The following is a 20,638-nucleotide window of genomic DNA, read 5'->3' on the forward strand; positions in this document are numbered from 1 at the left end:
AGGAACCATTTGTGTCACCCTGTTAATGCATTACATGTATTTCAGCAAAGATGCAAATGTATGTAGATATATTTGAAATACATTTTACGTTCAGTTAAATATATTGAAATTGATATTGTTTTCAAATGGGTGTGGGGCACATATGTTAAATCTCTTGGTGTTTGTATGACTGATCCTAGCTCTGTCTTTGCCAGTAGGAGGTGTTTCCTTCACTGAGCGATTCACAGTGTTTTCCTCTAACTGTTGCTGGATGTTGCTCTTCTCTGTTGGCAGGCACGTTGGTGATGCAAGTGACAGCCAACGACTCAGATGATGACACCACAGCCAATGGGATGGTGCGCTACCGGATCCTGTCCCAGACCCCCCACATGCCCATCCCCAACATGTTCACCATCAACAGTGAGACGGGAGACATCTTCACCATGGCTGCTGGCCTGGACAGGGAGGTCAGTAGCACAACAAGGTCACACTGTCTGTCAGGGGAGCAGGGGGGATGAAAGGGCATTGACTTCCTGTTGAATCAGTTTCATGTCAGCCTGTTACTGCACATCCATAGTGTATGTTGTTGGTGTTAGCTATAGTCTGACAGTGGATGGTGTTCTCATTCCTATAGGTCACCACCCCTGTACACCAGGGGTGGTGTACACCTTTTGCCCTTAATAACTAACTCAGGATTCCCTCCCTCCCTAGACTAAACCTTAACCATTATGAGTAAAATAGTCAGACAGGGTTGGGGTCAATTCCTATCTATATTCCAGTCTGTTCAGGAACTGAATTATATTAATAATGTTTAGAGACTGTTCATGTCCGATTCAGTTGACAGTAGTTTAAATGGAATTGACCCCAACCCTGCAAACAGCACCATTAATGACTATACAATATCAACACGTTCTGGTCCTCTTGGAGGGGGTCATGGGAATGGATTTCACCTGATTTATCCTCTACCCTACCCCTGCAGGTGTGTGCCCCTCCTTATCCCACTTCTTCTTAGATCACTAATGAGGGAGATCATGGAGGGTCAACTCTGTTTATCCCATAATGCATCAGCAGGCTGTCGGCAGAGTCTTTTATGAGAAGCTGTTCTCACCCTGCAGTCTGTCTCTCACAGTACCTCAGATTATCTCAGACTCACACTCCTAACACCCTGCAGTCTGTCTCTCACAGTCCCTCACATTATTTCAGACTCACGCTCCTAACACCCTGCAGTCTGTCTCTCACAGTCCCTCACATTATTTCAGACTCACGCTCCTAACACCCTGCAGTCTGTCTCTCACAGTCCCTCACATTATCTCAGACTCACACTCCTAACACCCTGCAGTCTGTCTCTCACAGTCCCTCACATTATTTCAGACTCACGCTCCTAACACCCTGCAGTCTGTCTCTCACAGTCCCTCACATTATTTCAGACTCTCACTCCTAACACCCTGCAGTCTGTCTCTCACAGTCCCTCACATTATTTCAGACTCACGCTCCTAACACCCTGCAGTCTGTCTCTCACAGTCCCTCACATTATTTCAGACTCACGCTCCTAACACCCTGCAGTCTGTCTCTCACAGTCCCTCACATTATCTCAGACTCACACTCCTAACACCCTGCAGTCTGTCTCTCACAGTCCCTCACATTATTTCAGACTCTCGCCCCCAACACCCTGCAGTCTGTCTCTCACAGTTCCTCACATTATCTCAGACTCACGCTCCTAACACCCTGCATGCAGTCTGTCGCTCACAGTCCCTCACATTATTTCAGACTCTCACTCCTAACACCCTGCAGTCTGTCTCTCACAGTCCCTCACATTATTTCAGACTCTCGCCCCCAACACCCTGCAGTCTGTCTCTCACAGTTCCTCACATTATCTCAGACTCACGCTCCTAACACCCTGCAGTCTGTCGCTCACAGTCCCTCACATTATTTCAGACTCTCACTCCTAACACCCTGCAGTCTGTCTCTCACAGTCCCTCACATTATTTCAGACTCTCACTCCTAACACCCTGCAGTCTGTCTCTCACAGTCCCTCACATTATTTCAGACTCTCACTCCTAACACCCTGCAGTCTGTCTCTCACAGTCCCTCACATTATTTCAGACTCTCACTCCTAACACCCTGCAGTCTGTCTCTCACAGTCCCTCACATTATTTCAGACTCACGCTCCTAACACCCTGCAGTCTGTCTCTCACAGTCCCTCACATTATTTCAGACTCTCACTCCTAACACCCTGCAGTCTGTCTCTCACAGTCCCTCACATTATTTCAGACTCTCGCCCCCAACACCCTGCAGTCTGTCTCTCACAGTTCCTCACATTATCTCAGACTCACGCTCCTAACACCCTGCAGTCTGTCTCTCACAGTCCCTCACATTATTTCAGACTCTCACTCCTAACACCCTGCAGTCTGTCTCTCACAGTCCCTCACATTATTTCAGACTCTCGCCCCCAACACCCTGCAGTCTGTCTCTCACAGTTCCTCACATTATCTCAGACTCACGCTCCTAACACCCTGCAGTCTGTCTCTCACAGTCCCTCACATTATTTCAGACTCTCACTCCTAACACCCTGCAGTCTGTCTCTCACAGTTTCTCACATTATCTCAGACTCACGCTCCTAACACCCTGCAATCTGTCTCTCACAGTCCCTCACATTATTTCAGACTCTCACTCCTAACACCCTGCAGTCTGTCTCTCACAGTCCCTCACATTATTTCAGACTCTCACTCCTAACACCCTGCAGTCTGTCTCTCACAGTCCCTCACATTATTTCAGACTCTCACTCCTAACACCCTGCAGTCTGTCTCTCACAGTCCCTCACATTATTTCAGACTCTCACTCCTGACACCCTGCAGTCTGTCTCTCACAGTCCCTCACATTATTTCAGACTCTCACTCCTAACACCCTGCAGTCTGTCTCTCACAGTTCCTCACATTATCTCAGACTCACGCTCCTAACACCCTGCAGTCTGTCTCTCACAGTCCCTCACATTATTTCAGACTCTCACTCCTAACACCCTGCAGTCTGTCTCTCACAGTCCCTCACATTATTTCAGACTCTCACTCCTAACACCCTGCAGTCTGTCTCTCACAGTCCCTCACATTATTTCAGACTCTCACTCCTAACACCCTGCAGTCTGTCTCTCACAGTCCCTCACATTATTTCAGACTCTCACTCCTAACACCCTGCAGTCTGTCTCTCACAGTCCCTCACATTATTTCAGACTCTCACTCCTAACACCCTGCAGTCTGTCTCTCACAGTCCCTCACATTATTTCAGACTCTCACTCCTAACACCCTGCAGTCTGTCTCTCACAGTCCCTCACATTATTTCAGACTCTCACTCCTAACACCCTGCAGTCTGTCTCTCACAGTCCCTCACATTATTTCAGACTCTCACTCCTAACACCCTGCAGTCTGTCTCTCACAGTCCCTCACATTATTTCAGACTCTCACTCCTAACACCCTGCCGTCTGTTTTTGTTAAATGTATTTATTTCACCTTTATTTAACCAGGTAAGCTAGGTGAGAACAAGTTCTCATTTACAACTGCGACCTGGCCAAGATAAAGCATCGCAGTGTGAACAGACAACAACACAGAGTTACACATGGAGTAAACAATAAACAAGTCAATAACACAGTAGAAAAAAGAAAAAAAAGAGTCTATATACATTGTGTGCAAAAGGCATGAGGAGGTGATAAATGATAAATGATCAGATGGTCATGTGCAGGTAGAGATACTGGTGTGCAAAAGAGCAGAAAAGTCATTAATAAAAACAGTATGGGGATGAGGTAGGTAAATTGGGTGGGCTATTTACCGAAGGACTATGTACAGCTGCAGCAATTGGTTAGCTGCTCAGATAGCAGATGTTTGAAGTTGGTGAGGGAGATAAAAATCTCCAACTTCAGCGATTTTTGCAATTCGTTCCAGTCACAGGCAGCAGAGAACTGGAAGGAAAGGTGACCAAATGAGGTGTTGGCTTTAGGGATGATCAGTGAGATACACCTGCTGGAGCGCGTGCTACGGGTGGGTGTTTCCATCGTGACCAGTGAACTGAGATAAGGCGGAGCTTTACCTAGCATGGACTTGTAGAAGACCTGGAGCCAGTGGGTCTGGCGACGAATATGTAGCGAGGGCCAGCCGACTAGAGCATACAGGTTGCAGTGGTGGGTGGTATATGGTGCTTTAGTAACGAAACGGATGTCACTGTGATAAACTGCATCCAGTTTGCTGAGTAGAGTATTGGAAGCTATAATGTAGATGACATCGCCGAAGTCGAGGATCGGTAGGATAGTCCGTTTGAATTGTGAAGGAGGCTTTGTTTGTTGCGGAATAGAAAGCCGACTCTAGATTTGATTTTAGATTGGAGATGTTTGATATGAGTCTGGAAGGAAAGTTTACAGTCTAGCCAGACACCTAGGTATTTATAGATGTCCACATATTCTAGGTCGGAACTATCCAGGGTGGTGATGCTAGTCGGGTGTGCGGGTGCAGGCAGCGAACGGTTGAAGAGCATGCATTTGGTTTTACTAGCGTTTAAGAGCAGTTGGAGGCCACGGAAGGAGTGTTGTATGGCATTGAAGCTCGTTTGGAGGTTAGATAGCACAGTGTCCAAGGAAGGGCCAGAAGTATACATAATGGTGTCGTCTGCGTAGAGGTGGATCAGGGAATCGCCCGCAGCAAGAGCAACATCATTGATATATACAGAGAAAAGAGTCGGCCGGAGAATTTAACCCTGTGGCACCCCCATAGAGACTGCCAGAGGACCGGACAACATGCCGGTCCTCTGTCTCTCACAGTCCCTCACATTATTTCAGACTCTCATTCCTAACACCCTGCAGTCTGTCTCTCACAGCCCCTCACATTATTTCACTCTGTGAACACTCTGTGGCAAAATACAACCGCCATTCCTACTCCTAAATGGTCCAAAGTCATAAATGTATAACATACTCTATCATTATGATATTATTTGATACTCATCACTTAGTCTGATGATTTTACCAAAGCCATAAAAGTACAAGTGCTGAGTATAAACCTTTGAGCTCTGGCACCACGAGTCTCATAACGTTTATATTCACAGATTTCCCAATAGTCCCACTAGGCAATAACTCCAGCCTGACCATCCTTTAGAACGCAGACCGATTTGACCTCTATGGAAAATAAAAGACTGGTATGGCTGCCAGGTTTAGTTGCTTAATATCTGATTTGTGGTGAATATTCAGGAAAAGAAACAAACCCAATTTCATGCAAGTTCCTTATGTATGTGTGCATACCCTTCTCTCATTCAAGTATAGATGTTAAATAGTATAGTGTTGACAGTCGGGCGTCAGTCTGCAGTTAATGCAGGGCCTGTTTCCCTGTTCCGTGGTCCCCCCCACAGCTGATTGAATGGGAGTCAACCCCATTTATCTAAATAGAGCAGTAGCCCAATCCCACCTGCCTCTCTCCTACTGATCCTCCCCATTAAACTGGGACAACTGGGTGTTTACCCACCTACACTCAAGGTCACACACATACTGTAAACACACTCTCAGGCATTAACAGACAGGTATGCATGCACACACCCGCATGCCAGTAAGCACACACACACACACACACACAGTTTTGTAGCAGTTAATTCTCTTCATCAGTAGCACTGGTGTCTAATTGGAATATTCATGTGTTAATTAAGGGGTGAGGGAGCCTCTTCAGCAAGGAGGAGAGCAGGGGGACATGAAGGGCACTTCAGCATCACCCAGCCCTGAACACTCCTGAATGCCAATTACCCTCCCACTCACTGCACCCCTGACCTCACCTCTCCTGTGCCATCGCGTATCACTGCATGTTTCAGCACACGGGTTAACAAGCAGGGCTAAGCTGTTTCTGGGACCCTCTTTCTATGCCTGAGAAATAGAGTCACTGTACATATAGAAGCTACTCTGCCAAGCAAAAGAGCAGTAACTGCTAATTGAGTGGAACTGAGAGAAATGGCTTTAACGTTTTTTTTTGTGTACAGACTACGTAAACATAAGTGGTACCGTAGATCTGTTATGATACAGATAACAAGCAGCATTAGTTCCGGTTCCATTTCTTTAAGGTTTTATAGGCAGACTACATCCAAAAAGGTGTATTGCCACCACCTACTGGGTGGGGTGCAAACTGAGATACTTAAAAAAAAAACTATTGTTAAATAAATAAAACATATTATTCTCAAAAAACTGAAACTAAATTCAATGTACTCCTTCACTTAGTCAAATGTAATCAGATCCCTAAGCAGGCTCTGGGACCTGAGATGGGGGAACATATTTAGTCAGTATTCCCAGCAATGTTTCAGCCGTGAAGTCCTGGAAATCCAATAATATCTTAGCTGCTTTCACAATGATTTCCAGTTTCTTTTTTAGTTTGTTTGTCCTGTAAAATGAACCACCTGCACAATAAATGCAACAAAATGAGCGTTCTTCAGACTGACATCCACAGGCTGCTGGGTATCCACTGCCAAGGCTTCATCATCTCCACTCGCATAGAAGACCGTCACGACAGCCCTGATCCTTTCTACTTTTCCTCCTTCACCCTAACAGGGCACTCAGAGAACTCTGGAATGTGATACCCATCACAATTGCAACACAGTGCATCCTTAGACTCTTCAACAATGATTTTCCGTTTGCAAACACTTGACCCGTGGCCAAACGTTTTAACATTTATGACATTGAAAGCAACTTTTGTACATAAGCTCACACCGCATATCTCATATATCCCAGCTTTATATGAGTTTGGAGAAATTCTTCATCAAGACTTTCTTCCTTTTTTACCATTCAAATTGCGGGTTAAACGATGTGAATCAACTATTCCTGGCATGTTCATCTTAAACCATGAAGCCTCAATATCTACCGAGAAACCTGATATGACACCTTTTATCGGTGCCCTACTCCGATAATCATAACTTGCCACCTCATTTTCTTCTTTTGACAACCATGAAATCAACATCATACCACTCTTGGTCAGTCTGACTGACTCCACTTCTCCCAATGCATCCTTCACCATCTTTGTTACTGCAAACGGGTTTCCCCCCAAAAATATCCTTGTTCATGAATCGTACTCCAACAAGCAATGAGGCATTATCACACTTGATTTACAACTTTAGCGCTTCTAGCTTCATTCTTAGATGTTACAGTATTCCACTCCATTTCTTCACTCACGCCAACAGAATAAACAGTGTTTCTGCTTCCGCCTTTACAGAGCCGTGGATCTCCCTCGTCCTTTCCCACTGCATTGTCACCTGCCCAATCAGTTCCGGTTCCTTTTCGGCATTGGTTATTTGGACACAAATCACGATTTTGCAGGTTTCAAATTTCAGAAGGGGAGTGGACATTTGGCCCTTAGACATGCCCATAACTTGCAAAGAGAGAGGATAGAGCTCTTCATTCCGGTTCCGATCCTCATTCTATCTCTTCTCTTAATGACATGTAAGGACCCAGAACTTAATCGAGCATCTGACCAATTACGCAATACCGAGATTACTGTATCTGTTACTTTGACAAAGAAAATTGTAATAAATAAAAAAGTATACCAGTTTAATTTAAGAACCAAAACATGGACAACTCTGCCATATAGATTGCAAAATAGTTGAATAGATTTTCGATGTATCGATTCCATGTTTATGAACTGATACACCAAACGACGCTGGATTCAAAACTTAGTTTTCAATTGACATTTTTATACAAAATTCCTGCAACCAATAGAATGTTATATATACAGTGGGGCAAAAAAAGTATTTAGTCAGCCTCCAATTGTGCAAGTTCTCCCACTTAAAAAGATGAGAGAGGCCTGTAATTTTCATCACTTCAACTATGATCCGGAAAATCACATTGTAGGACTTTTTATGAATTTATTTGCAGATTATGATGGAAAATAAGTATTTGGTCAACAACAAAAGTTTATCTCAAAACTTTGTTATATATATATATATATATTTTTTAACCTTTATTTAACCAGGCAAGTCAGTTAAGAACAAATTCTTATTTTCAATGACGGCCTGGGAACAGTGGGTTAACTGCCTGTTCAGGGGCAGAACGACAGATTTGTACCTTGTTAGCTGGGGGGTTTGAACTCACAACCTTCCGGTTACCTTCCGGTTACCTTCCGGTTACCTTCCGGTTACCTTCCGGTTACTAGTCCAACGCTCTAACCACTAGGCTACCCTGCCGCCCCATATACCCTATGTTGGCAATGACAGAGGTCAAATGTTTTCTGTAAGGCCCATTCCTCCATGCAGATCTCCTCTATAGCAGTGATGTTTTGGGGCTGTTGCTGGGCAACACGGACTTTCAACTCCCTCCAAAGATTTTCTATGGGGTTGAGATATGGAGACTGGCTAGGCCACTCCAGGACCTTAAAATGCTTCTTACGAAGCCACTCCTTCATTGCCCGGGCGGTGTGTTTGGGATCATTGTCATGCTGAAATACCCAGCCACGTTTCATCTTCAATGCCCTTGCTGATGGGTTTCACTCAAAATCTCACGATACATGGCCCCATTCATTCTTTCCTTTACACAGATCAGTCGTCCTGGTCCCTTTGCAGAAAAACAGCCCCAAAGCATGATGTTTCCACCCCCATGCTTCACAGTAGGTATGGTTTTCTTTGGATGCAACTCAACATTCTTTGTCCTCTATATGACATTCTCCCAATCTTCTTCTGGTTCATCCAAATGCTCTCTAGCAAACTTCAGACGGGCCTGGACATGTACTGGTTTAAGCAGGGGGACACGTCTGGCACTGCAGGATTTGAGTCCCTGGCGGCGTAGTGTGTTACTGATGGTAGGCTTTGTTACTTTGATCCCAGCTCTCTGCAGTCCATTCACTAGGTCCCCCTGTGTTGTTCTGGGATTTTTGCTCACCGTTCTTCTGATCATTTTGACCCCACAGGGTGAGATCTTGCATGGAGCCCCAGATCGAGGGAGATTATCAGTGGTCTTATATGTCTTCCATTTCCTAATAATTTCTCCCACAGTTGATTTCTTCAAACCAAGCGGCTTACCTATTGCAGATTCAGTCTTCCCAGCCTGGTGCAGGTCTACAGTTTTGTTTCTGGTGTCCTTTGACAGCTCTTTGGTCTTCGCCATAGTGGAGTTTGGAGTGTGACAGTTTGAGGTTGTGGACAGGTGTCTTTTATACTGATAACAAGTTCAAACAGGTGCCATTAATACAGGTAACGAGTGGAGGACAGAGGAGCCTCTTAAAGAAGAAGTTACAGGTCTGTGAGAACCAGAAATGTTGCTTGTTTGTAGATGACCAAATACTTATTTTCCACCATAATTTGCAAATAAATTAATTAAAAAACCTACAATGTGATTTTCTGGATTTGTTTTCTCATTTTGTCTGTAATAATTGAAGTGTACCTATGATGAAAATTACAGGTATCTCTCATCTTTTTAAGTGGGAGAACTTGCACAATTGGTGGCTGACTAAATACTTTTTTACCCCACTGTATATATATATATTTATATGGAGATACAACCATCTCAGCTATGCAGATTTTGCTGCGAAGAAACAGAATCATTAGATAATTTGTTTTGGTACTGTCATATGTAGCTTGTTTTTGGTCGAAGGTTCAGGAATGGCTTAAGAATTGCAACATTTACCTGGAGCGAACTCTGCAGATCGCACTACTGGGTGTTATAAAAAGTCATAACCAATCGATCAATAATATAATAATACTCTTAGCAAAAAAAAATATCTTTATTTTACAGTAGGTAGAATCTATAGAAAGGTTCAGAACTTTTGGGGAATGTCACAGCAAAGTAAAAAATGTATATTGCAAATCCAAAATTGGAATGTGTTCAGGGATAGATGGGAGGGGTTGACTGGAGCTGAAGGACGGGGACTAAAAACAAACAAAAAAGGTCAGTAAAATGTGTATAGTATGTATAAGTTGGAAGTAGAAGCCTACAGTGCATTCAGAAAGCATTCAGAACCTTTTACTCTTTCCACATTTTGTTACGTTACAGCCTTATTCTAAAATTGATTAAACTGTTTTTGTCCTCATCAATCTACACACAATACACCATAATAACAAATCAAAAACAGGTTTTTAGAAATTGCTTCACATTTATAAAAAATCTAATTGCTATCACATTTACATAAGTATTCAGACACTTTACTCAGTACTTTGTTAAAGCACCTTTGGCAGCGATTACAGCCTCAAGTCTTCTTGGGTATGACTGTACAAGCTTGACACACCTGTATGGGAGAGTTTCCCATTCTTCCCTGCAGATCCTCAAGCTCTGGTGTGGTTCTTGGTCACCTCCCTGACCAAGGCACTTCTCCCCCGATTTCTGTTTGGCCGGGCGGCCAGCTCTAGGAAGAGTCTTCTTCTATTTAAGGATGATGGCCACTGTGTTCTTTGGGACCTTCAATGCTGCATAAATGTTTTGGTACCCTTCCCCAGATCTGTGCCTCGACCCAATCCTGTCTCTGAGCTCCTTTGACCTCATGGCTTTGTTTTTGCTCTGACGTGCACCTTCATCTGTGGGACCTTATATAGACAGGTATGTGCCTTTCCAAATCATGTCCGGTCAATTGAATTTACCACAGGTGGACTCCAATCAAGTTGTAGAAACTTTTCAAAGATGATCAATGAAAACAGGATGCACTTGAGCTCAATTTCAAGTCTCATAGCAAAGGGTCTGAATACTTATGTAAATACGTGTTTTCGCTCTGTCACAATGGGGTATTGTGTGTAGATTTTTATTTTATTTTATTTAATCAATTTTAGAATAAGGCTGTAACGTAACAAAACTTTGAAAAAGTCCATGTTTCCGAATACTTTCCAAAGGCACTGTAAGTGTAGTTGTCTATAAGTTTACTCCAGTTATGGGAGGCATGGTTAGGGGAAAATAATAAAGGAAAATACATTTAGAAAATATATTTTAAAAAAAATATATATATATATATATTTACAAATAAAATATGAGGGATTGGAATTTGTACAGACAATTCCATTGATTGAAATACATTCCTCACCTTTTCTAGCTGCGATGGGTTCATATTCAGTAGCCATACATAAAATTACCATCTGCATCTCTCATTTAATTGAGTCTATATAAATAGGTAGACTATGTATTTCAAGTTTTGATGTATGTGATCCCATATGCAGTGTGGTTTATAGCCTACAGAAGAATTTGACAGTTGATCTTTTAGTTTGAAGTATGTATGCTATTGTACTCCTGATTTTATGTTGAGTAGCCTCGACAATGTTTCAGAATTTGCAGATAATCCAGCATATTTAGGTTGGGGGAAAAGTCTATGCAAAAAAAATGGTTGAATTGAAACATTCTGCTGACAGGTCCACAACTATTTGCCATTGTTTTCTCTTTCATAAACTGTCACAGTCCTTTGCCAAATACAGCATAAATTACTGAATTTAAAAAAAACATTCTGTCAACACATTAAATAGACCGATAGGTTACGTAAAATATTTGACAGGATGGGTAGGCTGCGGTATTGCTGTGCGATAGGAGTCCGAAATCATAAACCTGTTTCATTTCAGAGCCTGTACCAAGTCAGGACATTTTTCCCAATAATCTATTGATAAACAACATTTTAAACAATAATTGGTCCTTTGCATAGAAGTGTGGACTGTAGCCTACTTTTTAATGGTTTCCAATATACAATCAATCTTGCAGAATGCATGGATAGGCACTTGCTATAGGCAGCATTCATGTTTAGTTCGAAAAAGGCACTGCAAAATATCAAACCATTCTGCCCCCACCTCATAGCCGCGAGAAGTACGGGGTGTGGGCAGAATGGTTTGAGATTTTGCAGTGACTTTTTCAAACTAAACAATGTTATTATTTATTTTTTATTCTATTTTCACAAAAGTAGTGCATTGGGCTTCTACTAGTCCGATTTAGCTGTCTGTAGCGTGGGCAAAAAAACACAGAGGTACGTATATTCTTTTCAGAAATGGCACATGCAGATATTTTGTGTGACATTTATGCAACGGTTATAAATGAGTCCTGGTCCTGAGTGCAGCTGATTGTAACTGGTAGAGTACAATGTGAGGTAGCCTGCTGGGTGTCAGAGCTTCTAAGTGTGAGACAGTCGGACTGTCTTTAGGTGGCCTTGGCCCCTGTGTGCCACAACTGGGCTGGGATGTTTCTGTGCTCTCTGGCCCTGGCTGGAGTGGCAGGGCTGTTTCTTTTCATTCCCCCAGGCTACTGCAGCCATTCTGGGGCCTGGCTGGGCAAGATGCTGATCTGTGTGGCTGACTCGTGTCGGCTCCAGTTTGGAAAGTGTCAGCTTTGCTCTGCCTGATTAGGGCATTGATCGGACACTGTGCTGGAGTGCCTACACACTGTCCCCTTGGTGGAGGAAAGAGGCCTGCCAGGGGACCATGCATGGCTCTGGGCACCTACAGGGGCTTAGCGTTTGTATACGTATCCAGGGGACTGAGTATCACTCTCTCAACATGGTGAAGTGGTTCAGCACTAGGGGCTACTGCTTTAGAAACCTTAGCCATACTCTGTTTGGCATATCTGGTGGCAAATATGTATATGGATGTTTCTTTGAGGGTTTGTGTATGACTGTATTTCATGAGTGGATCATATTGGTCAAGGTTTAAGTTTGTAATGTATGTCCATGTGACTTTGTGTTTAATACAGTGTATTTAGCAGGAGCTCTGTGCTCCATCTTCCTCAGAGAGCTGCAGTGAATGGGAAGGAGTCTCTCTGGGTTAAATGTGAGTCAATGGCTGTTTGATGGAGATTGTTAGTGACAGGGTAACCACTGTGGTCAGTACCAGACTGACAGGCTGGAACACAAACCACAGAACAAATACAGAAAGTGCTGGTGCAGTGCTCATTCACACATGCTTTCTCTTTCTCGAATGTTCAGTCTACCCTGTCTAACACACACTGCTCAAACACACACAGCTCAACACACACACCGCTCATTCTCCATTAATGTTTGGCTAGTAAAAATGTTACCTTACATTTCCGTTGTCAATGTCAGTAACGTCCCCATTTGATTTGGCCATTTTTTCAACAAAGATTCGAGAACAAACTCGGTTTCTCTCAAACTCTGAACAGTGACCATTGGACAACCATTTTTAGTTTTCATTTGACCTTTTTGGTGAAATGCTGGCCATTGAGTTCTGATAGCCTGTAGCCTTTTGCTCTTTCTGCAGTCTCTGGTTAAAAAAAAACAGCCTCATTCAGTACCTGTTTCCAGCGGTGCTCTGTTCTTATGGCCATAGATGCCTTTCAACACTTCCCATTAAAGTTCAAGGGCTTAGGCCAGTGGGAAAAGCACTGCTGTTTTTCTGCTTGGTGGAAGAAGAAGGCTTATTTCCTTTCTGAGGTGGACTCTTTAATCTAACAGACTTCTGTTCAGCAGATCTAGAGGAGTCATTAGAGACCCCTTTTTCTGGCTTGTTGGGGCAACCAAACTGACGGGAGGGAGAGGATGTGTGTCGGTGTGCCTTGCGAGTGTGTTTGCATATGTGTGTACTTAGATCAACTTCTCACAACTCTGAGGTGATGAGTAAAGTGCTGCAGGACAGCATGTCCCATTTTCCCTACTGTGTGAGAGTGCCACCTGCTGTTAGGCTTAACTCACCTTTCCCTGCTCAGAGTCAGGATACCCACTGGACAGCAGCTATCTAGGACTACTGATACCTTGATGTGGCTGAATCACATTGAGGCAGTCTGGAGAGAGTGTAAAGGGTCTATTACTGCAGTGCACTATGAGAAGAGATGGTATTGATATTTCATTATGACTGTAATAAAGAGCAGCCCATATTGAGTTTTTATTCATAGAGCTGGTCTAGTTCAGGTTAACATGTGGAGCGAGTCCTAATGACTCTGCAGAACTTTAAATGAGTCTGGGCGAGTTTAAGTGCTTTAAAACGCCTCTCTGGATCACCTGACCTGACTATTAAACACACTGCTCCCTGAGCAGAGAGAGAGAGAGAGAGAGAGATAAAGCCCTTGAATTGAATTGAATTGAATTGAGAGAATTTATTTTTTCCCCCAGCTTTTTACTGACGTCCATCAGGGTTCACTAGATGGCCCCATGGGTTCCACCATCAATGTTTCTGGGATTCAGGTCCTGGCCCCAGAGCTGTTATAGGCTGTGCTCTCAACAGTGCAGAACTGGCCCAGTGATAGCAGATAGCAGGGCTGCTGAATGGTGGAAGGTTGGACGCAGCAGGCTAGGATGGGCTTCTCTCTCCTCTCCTCTTCACATTGACTGACCTGTCCTTGACGTCCAGTCTCCACACCAGCACCATAGGGGGTTTAGCCAGATGGATTAATGAGAGCAGAGAGGAGCGGTGTCTCTGAAAGGCTTACAGGGAGAGAACAGGGGAGACTGGAGAGCGAGAGAGGGAGACTATTGGTGCACTGATAGACAGTGAACCTTCAGCACCATGGACAGAGGAAAAGTATGAATGTGTTTTGTTTTTGAGTGTGTTTGTGTGTGTGTGCATGTGTGTGTGTGTGACAGAGAATGACAAAATAGAGAGGAGAGAACAGTGACTCAGTGTGCTGTGTCTTCTCTACTGTCAGACGTCATGATTGACTGTTCTTTCAAAGCACTGCCTCTAGCTATTCTCTCTAACTGGGCTAAATAATGTTCATTCACTCTCTATAATATTTGCAGCACAGTTGTTCTTCTTAAAGTGCCGGCACCTCCATTAGAATGAGTGATGATCAGAGCTGCTCAGAGAGTTGAAAGTAAGGCTTGTAGGCCGTAATGGATGAGCCTTTCACTCTCGCTCATAGCTCCCTCACTTTCTAAGCCTTCACTCTCGTGTGTGTGTGTGTGTGTGTGTGTGTGTGTGTGTGTGTGTGTGTGTGTGTGTGTGTGTGTGTGTGTGTGTGTGTGTGTGTGTGTGTGTGTGTGTGTGTGTGTGTGTGTGTGTGTGTGTGTGTGTGTCAGGCTCAGGGCTATTAATGCTGGCAGGGGTGCTGTGTCAGAGCTGCAAATGTGATACTCCTCTTCTATGCTGCAATGGTGCAAAGTGTTAGTGTGAATATATGCTTTTATGTTAGATGAGGGGGTGTGACAGTGCAGTTACCGCCCCAACATACTCTGAAAGATTATTCATTCATTCACCCACTTGATATGATGTGTCTTTCCAGAAAGTGTCCCAGTACATCATCATCGTCCAGGCCACGGACATGGAGGGGAACCTGAACTTTGGCCTGTCCAACACGGCCACCGCCCTCATCTCTGTGACCGACATCAACGACAATCCTCCCGAGCTGACCGCCAGGACGGTGAGTCTCCTGTCCACCCCAGGACTGACCTCTGCTGTAGGGCCACACATTTGTCTTCATGACAGGATAGCATCAGCTGATGGATATTCAACAGGGCAGTGCCCCAACTCTGCTGTAGATGCAGTCCATGTGTCTGATGCTATCTTAGAGAACAAAAGGTCATGGCTCTTTGACAGGAGGGTAGAGAGCTGTACAGATGAGAGGGACAGAGACATGTGGAGAGATAAACAGTAGGCAAAGAAAAACAGGTCTAAAAATGGGGAGAAGAAAGGGGCCAAAGGGAAAGAGAGAAAGAGGGAGCTACTGAAGTAAAGGGGGAGTGGTACGGAGCAACATGGAGGGACAGAAAGGGAGAGGGGATAGAGAATGATCATAGGCATTCTATTTGGTGATGGTAGGAGCCCTCGTTCTTCTGGTGACCATGGTTTGCCTGCAGGCGTCTGGCCCGAGTCCCATACACATCCGCACTGGAGGCAGCCTGTCTTCCGTATTGTGTGCGTGTGCCTGTGCGTGTGTGTTTGTGTGTGTGTGTGTGCGCGTCTACGCATGCATGTATGCGTGCATCAAAAGGGAGGAGTAGTCTGTCTCTCCCTTCGTTGGTTTCTCTTTCTCTCTCTTTCTCCCTCTCTCTCTCCTCTTTCTGTCTGTGTGTCCATCCATCTGCAGAGAGAGGAGTGTGCCAGGCAGGCAGCAGCGTAGTTCCAGCCGGATGCTCTGATAAGAGGCCCCAGCTGTCACAGACTAGCCCACTGAACAACGCCTCGCCTCGAACCACTCTGTCCTGTCTCTCTCACCCCCCTCTCACAGGGGAACACTCAAACTTCCACAGGCACACACACATACAGAGCCTTGCCATACTCCTCTCCACTCCACACTGTCTCTACTCTCTCCACAACTCAGCCTCTGTCTGCTGTTGTCGGGCCCCTGGTGTATCAGACATGGTGTTGGGTGGAGAGAGAGTGTTGAGAATCCTCACTGCCTCACAGTGTTTAGAACCGCGTGGCATTGCAAGAGAGATAACACATTATAATAGCAAACAAACCAGGATGACAAAGAAGGAGAAAGAAAAACTTTGGCAACATGGTTTAGAACACATGGTTTGGAACACAAGTGTCAAACTGTGTGTTCCAACAGTAACAGATGGATGGGCCTCTGTTGTGGGGGGACAGTGGTTATGTTGGTGCAGACTGCAGAGGACGGGAGAGGGAGGCAGAGAAGAGGAGTGGGGACAGGGACATGTTAGTCATAGAGACAGCTGTCTTACTGTCTTACTGCTGTGTATGACACACACACACAGCTTTACTCGCGGCACACACATACACAGACAGAAACAAACACACTCCATTTTCCTAGAAGATTCTCTGTTGTTTTGTTTGTCAACCACTTTTCTTCTCTTCCCACACAGCAAACTCCACTTGGAGCAGTTCAGTAATTATTTGTGTATGACAGACACAGGAAAGAATGTGCATCTCTCATGTGGAGATGGAGAGAAAACATAAGCACACTAATTAAGTAAAATTGCTTGCGGGGGCGTAAACCAAGCAGATATATTGCTTCTAATTTGAAAAAAGACAAATGTTTTATTCATTTCAGAACATGGGCATGAATATGAGTGTGATGTTCATCATTATGTGAAAAACAAAAAGACAATGGTACTTGCCACAACTCATTAGGCTGCATTCAACGACTGTATAATCTCTCTCTTCTAGTGTTATGGTGGTGTGATCTAATCAAGTGCATTACACTCAAACTAAACTCCATAATCCTGTCGACATTTTCAATTCACATCCATAATGGTGAGTGTTTGGAGCTGTGGTCTGTAGGTTCATATGTTCAAATCTCAGCCAGATATATTCCAGTATGCCTTGATTTCATGCTATTCCTGGTTTACCTGTAGAACTTCTGTGTCTAACAGACTAGATTTACTGAAACGTATTACTGAAGGACAGTTAGTGGCATGATTGTTGGCACAACACTAAGTTTGTCTATCAGTGATAGTAGACGTACCACTGCATGTGGCACTTGTGTGACGTGGAAAACAGAAATTAAGTGTGTTGGTGTTGCCAATGCCTCGGGCTCCTTTACCATCACAAGGAGGATATAATAACCATTAAAACACATTTAACTGTGCACCATTCTACTCAGAGAGAAGAATTTCAAGAGATGTTTTTAAGGGCATTTTTATTCACAATTCTTGCTAACATTATTGCCTTTTTGTTCCTGTTGTTGTTTTCAACCAATACTATGCTTCTATTGAGAACATTAAAAGAGCCCATAGATTCATGTTGAGTTGCTGATCCTCTTGTGAGAAAGGGGAAACATAATGCAATACTACACTCTGAAACAGCAGTGCTCTCTTTTTCCAGGCTCAATTCTTATATTATTCAGTTCTTCTCAATTCAGTGTCCAACTCTGTGGTTAAAAGCAGTTCAGTGGTTGGGGTCTATTCAATTTTGAACTAGATGGATTCCATTCCAATTCAACCTGAATTGGAGTTTACTAAAGCATTCTGATTTAACTATGCACTTTTATCCTCTTGCCTTTATGAGCCCATGTTGGGAGCTCCAGTTCCCTAACTAGTAACCACTGTTCCCTTCTGGATCTGTTTGTCTCTGGCTGCTTATCAGACTTCTTGATGCACCCATCCCGTTAGCGGGATCATTTTCGTCAACCACCGCTGAATTGCAGAGCGCCACATTCAAATTAAAGCTCAATTTTTAATTTTCATGAAATCACAAGTACAATATAGCAAAATATAGCTTAGCTTGTTGTTAAACCACCTGGCGTGTCAGATTTCAATAAAGCTTTTTGGATAAAGCATACCAAGCGTTTATGTAAGCACATCTCTCTCAGTAGGAAAACTATTACAAACAGCTAGCAGCCAAGTGGCTGGCAGTCACACACCATAAACCAGTTAACGCATCACAAGAGGAAACACAGATTATTGTCTGACAATGACAGCTGTGTGTGTGTGTACAGTATGTGTTGTGTGTTTGTGTTTCTTGATTAATAAAGAGACTGCTGCAGAATGTAACTTTGCGATGTCAGTTGGGCTAGATTCCTGTACAGTAGGTTTTTGTGTATGCTGTTTCTGCTGAGTTTCCTCTATCATTTAGTGAGACTGAATAGTTTTAGATTGGAATATAATGAAGATCGTTACCCAAAGATGGTCCATGCAATCTATTTAATTGCATTACTTATTTAACTGCTTAATTGGTAAATGTGCAGAATTAAATGTAAATGTATAAACACTTAATTGAACAAATCCATTGGTTTAAATAAATATTTCCACACGGACATTCAGCAGTATAAGGAACAGAATGGCTGTAATGAAAACAGTGTGTCTATTATCCAAATTCATACAAATATCTCACTTACTCCCTCCCTCCCTCCCTCACACCCTCTCTCTGTCTGTAGTTTTCGGGAGAGGTCCCAGAGAACAGTGTGAATGTGGTGATGGCCAACCTGACAGTGATTGACAGGGATCAGCCACACAGCCCTAACTGGGCTGCCCAGTACCGCATCGCCAGCGGAGACCCCCAGGGTCACTTCCTCATCCGCACCAACCCTGTCAACAACGACGGCATGGTCACTGTGGTCAAGGTAGGGGACTCATTTACTGTTTTACATAAACAACTCCGAGTGCTTTGGTTCCATATTGATATGGGTGCATTTGAGTTATTTAATTTAACTTTGCCTTTTCTCGTTCTCAACCTCCCTCCTCACATCTTACTCCCCCACCCTTCTCTCCCTCCAGCCGGTGGACTATGAGCAGAACAGGGCCTTCATGCTGACTGTGATAGTCTCTAACAAGGCCCCCCTGGCCAGTGGGATCCAGTCTTCTCTCCAGTCTTCAGCGGGGGTCACCATCTCCGTACAGGACGTCAACGAATCCCCTGTCTTCCCCATCAACCCCAAGTCCATCCGTTTTGAGGAGGGTGTCCCTGCAGGCACCACACTCACCGTGTTTGCTGCCCAAGACCCTGACCTCTTCATCCAGCAAACTGTCAGGTACTGAATGTTCACTGTTTTAGAATAGATGCTGATAGTATTTTGCTTGGATTTGCTCTCTCGTGAGGCTGAAACACTGCCTTCCCTAACTGAACCGCTCACAAAACCAAGGTCCAATAAATTCCTGTTGCCTAGCGACAAGAGATAAAAGGTTCAATCGTAATGAGCTGGACTGTGTGTCCAGCCACACTTTCTTTCTCTACCCCTGTTTCTCTCCATCTCTCTCCTCATCGATCCCTCTATTTCTTGCATCCGGGGCCATACTCCCTGAGTGGTTTGGCACTGGGGCATGGTGCTGTCTCTAAATCGACCCAGTGGGTCTCCCTGGAGAGAACTCCCACATACTCACCGGGTCAAAGGTCACTGAGCAACTCCAGCCACTCCATCCCCAGATTCTGCACCAATCAATTCCACTCTAAATTCAGCCTAACACCAGTACAGAGGCAATCTGGAAATGTTAGAGAATTGATGCGGTGCAGGCAAACAAATAAACTCTAAAAACACCAGTTCTTCTCATAAATGGACTCCCTCGTGCAAACTTACTCTTTCACTGTTATTTTGTCTTCTTAGAGCCACAGAACTCCTCTTTTTCTCTCACCTCCCTCTCTCTCTAACTCAATCCTTTCACTTTCTCAGTCTCTTTCTTTCTCCTTTATTGATGAGAGGTCAGCGCTCCTTTCTTCTCCAGAGATGTCGTGGGAGCAGACAGGCAGTTCATGTTTGGACAGCCTAATCTCCACTGGTTGATTGACTTTAGTGACCTTGCCCGACAGATGACGTGAGGATCTACAGTGTGTGTGTGCACCAGAAGAGACTCCTCCTTCCTTTCTCCTGCCCCATGACTCCTCCTCCCTTCGTTCTCACTCATCTAGACGGGAAGGAAGAGGAGAGTAGAGAGAAGAAAGAGTTGGACAGGGTCTGATTTGCCAGCTGATTTCACTTTCAGACTAGAGGGAAGTAGTGGCATGCGTAGATGGATCATAGATCTTCCTCACCAGCTGTGTGTCCTTCTCCCTGTGCCAGCCTCTGCCAGCTGGGTGCTGGGTGTCAGAGAGAGGCTTGAGTGCCCCTGGGGTGCCACCGTGGCATGGGAAGAGATGACAGGGCCTCTCATGCCAACTAGAGACCTCTGTTTCACCTGTCAAGGGACACCAAATCCAAACTGACATCCAAGTCTGTTGTCATGACTCTCTCTAACTCTCATGTTATTTTGCCATCTATTCTGTTGTTGATATCCTAGTAGTAAAGGAACACCAAATTGAAAAATTGGTATGTATGTATCTGTCTTTACCTCCCTCCATCCCTTGGAGTGCAGGATTTCCATGGTTGCAGGAGTCTAAATGTGGCAGAGTGTGTTTCATTAGCGGGAGATAGATTTAGTTGCCTTGCTGC

The 20,638-nt window shown here is 44.2% G+C and overlaps 1 protein-coding gene across 2 annotated transcripts in view; it reads left to right on the forward strand.

Annotated features, from left to right (window-relative positions):
• LOC118388391 (cadherin-4-like) overlaps positions 1 to 20,638 on the forward strand; it is a 325,932-nt gene that overhangs the window by 296,511 nt on the left and 8,783 nt on the right. For both annotated transcript variants that reach the window (XM_035777425.2, XM_052526700.1), the window contains exons 8-11: positions 274 to 446; positions 15,098 to 15,235; positions 18,653 to 18,838; positions 18,993 to 19,246. In XM_035777425.2, coding sequence (XP_035633318.2) covers positions 274 to 446; positions 15,098 to 15,235; positions 18,653 to 18,838; positions 18,993 to 19,246 — 751 coding nt within the window. The remainder of the gene's footprint in view (positions 1 to 273; positions 447 to 15,097; positions 15,236 to 18,652; positions 18,839 to 18,992; positions 19,247 to 20,638) is intronic.

Source organism: Oncorhynchus keta, chromosome 10 (assembly GCF_023373465.1).
Source record: "Oncorhynchus keta strain PuntledgeMale-10-30-2019 chromosome 10, Oket_V2, whole genome shotgun sequence".
NCBI lineage: Eukaryota > Metazoa > Chordata > Actinopteri > Salmoniformes > Salmonidae > Oncorhynchus > Oncorhynchus keta.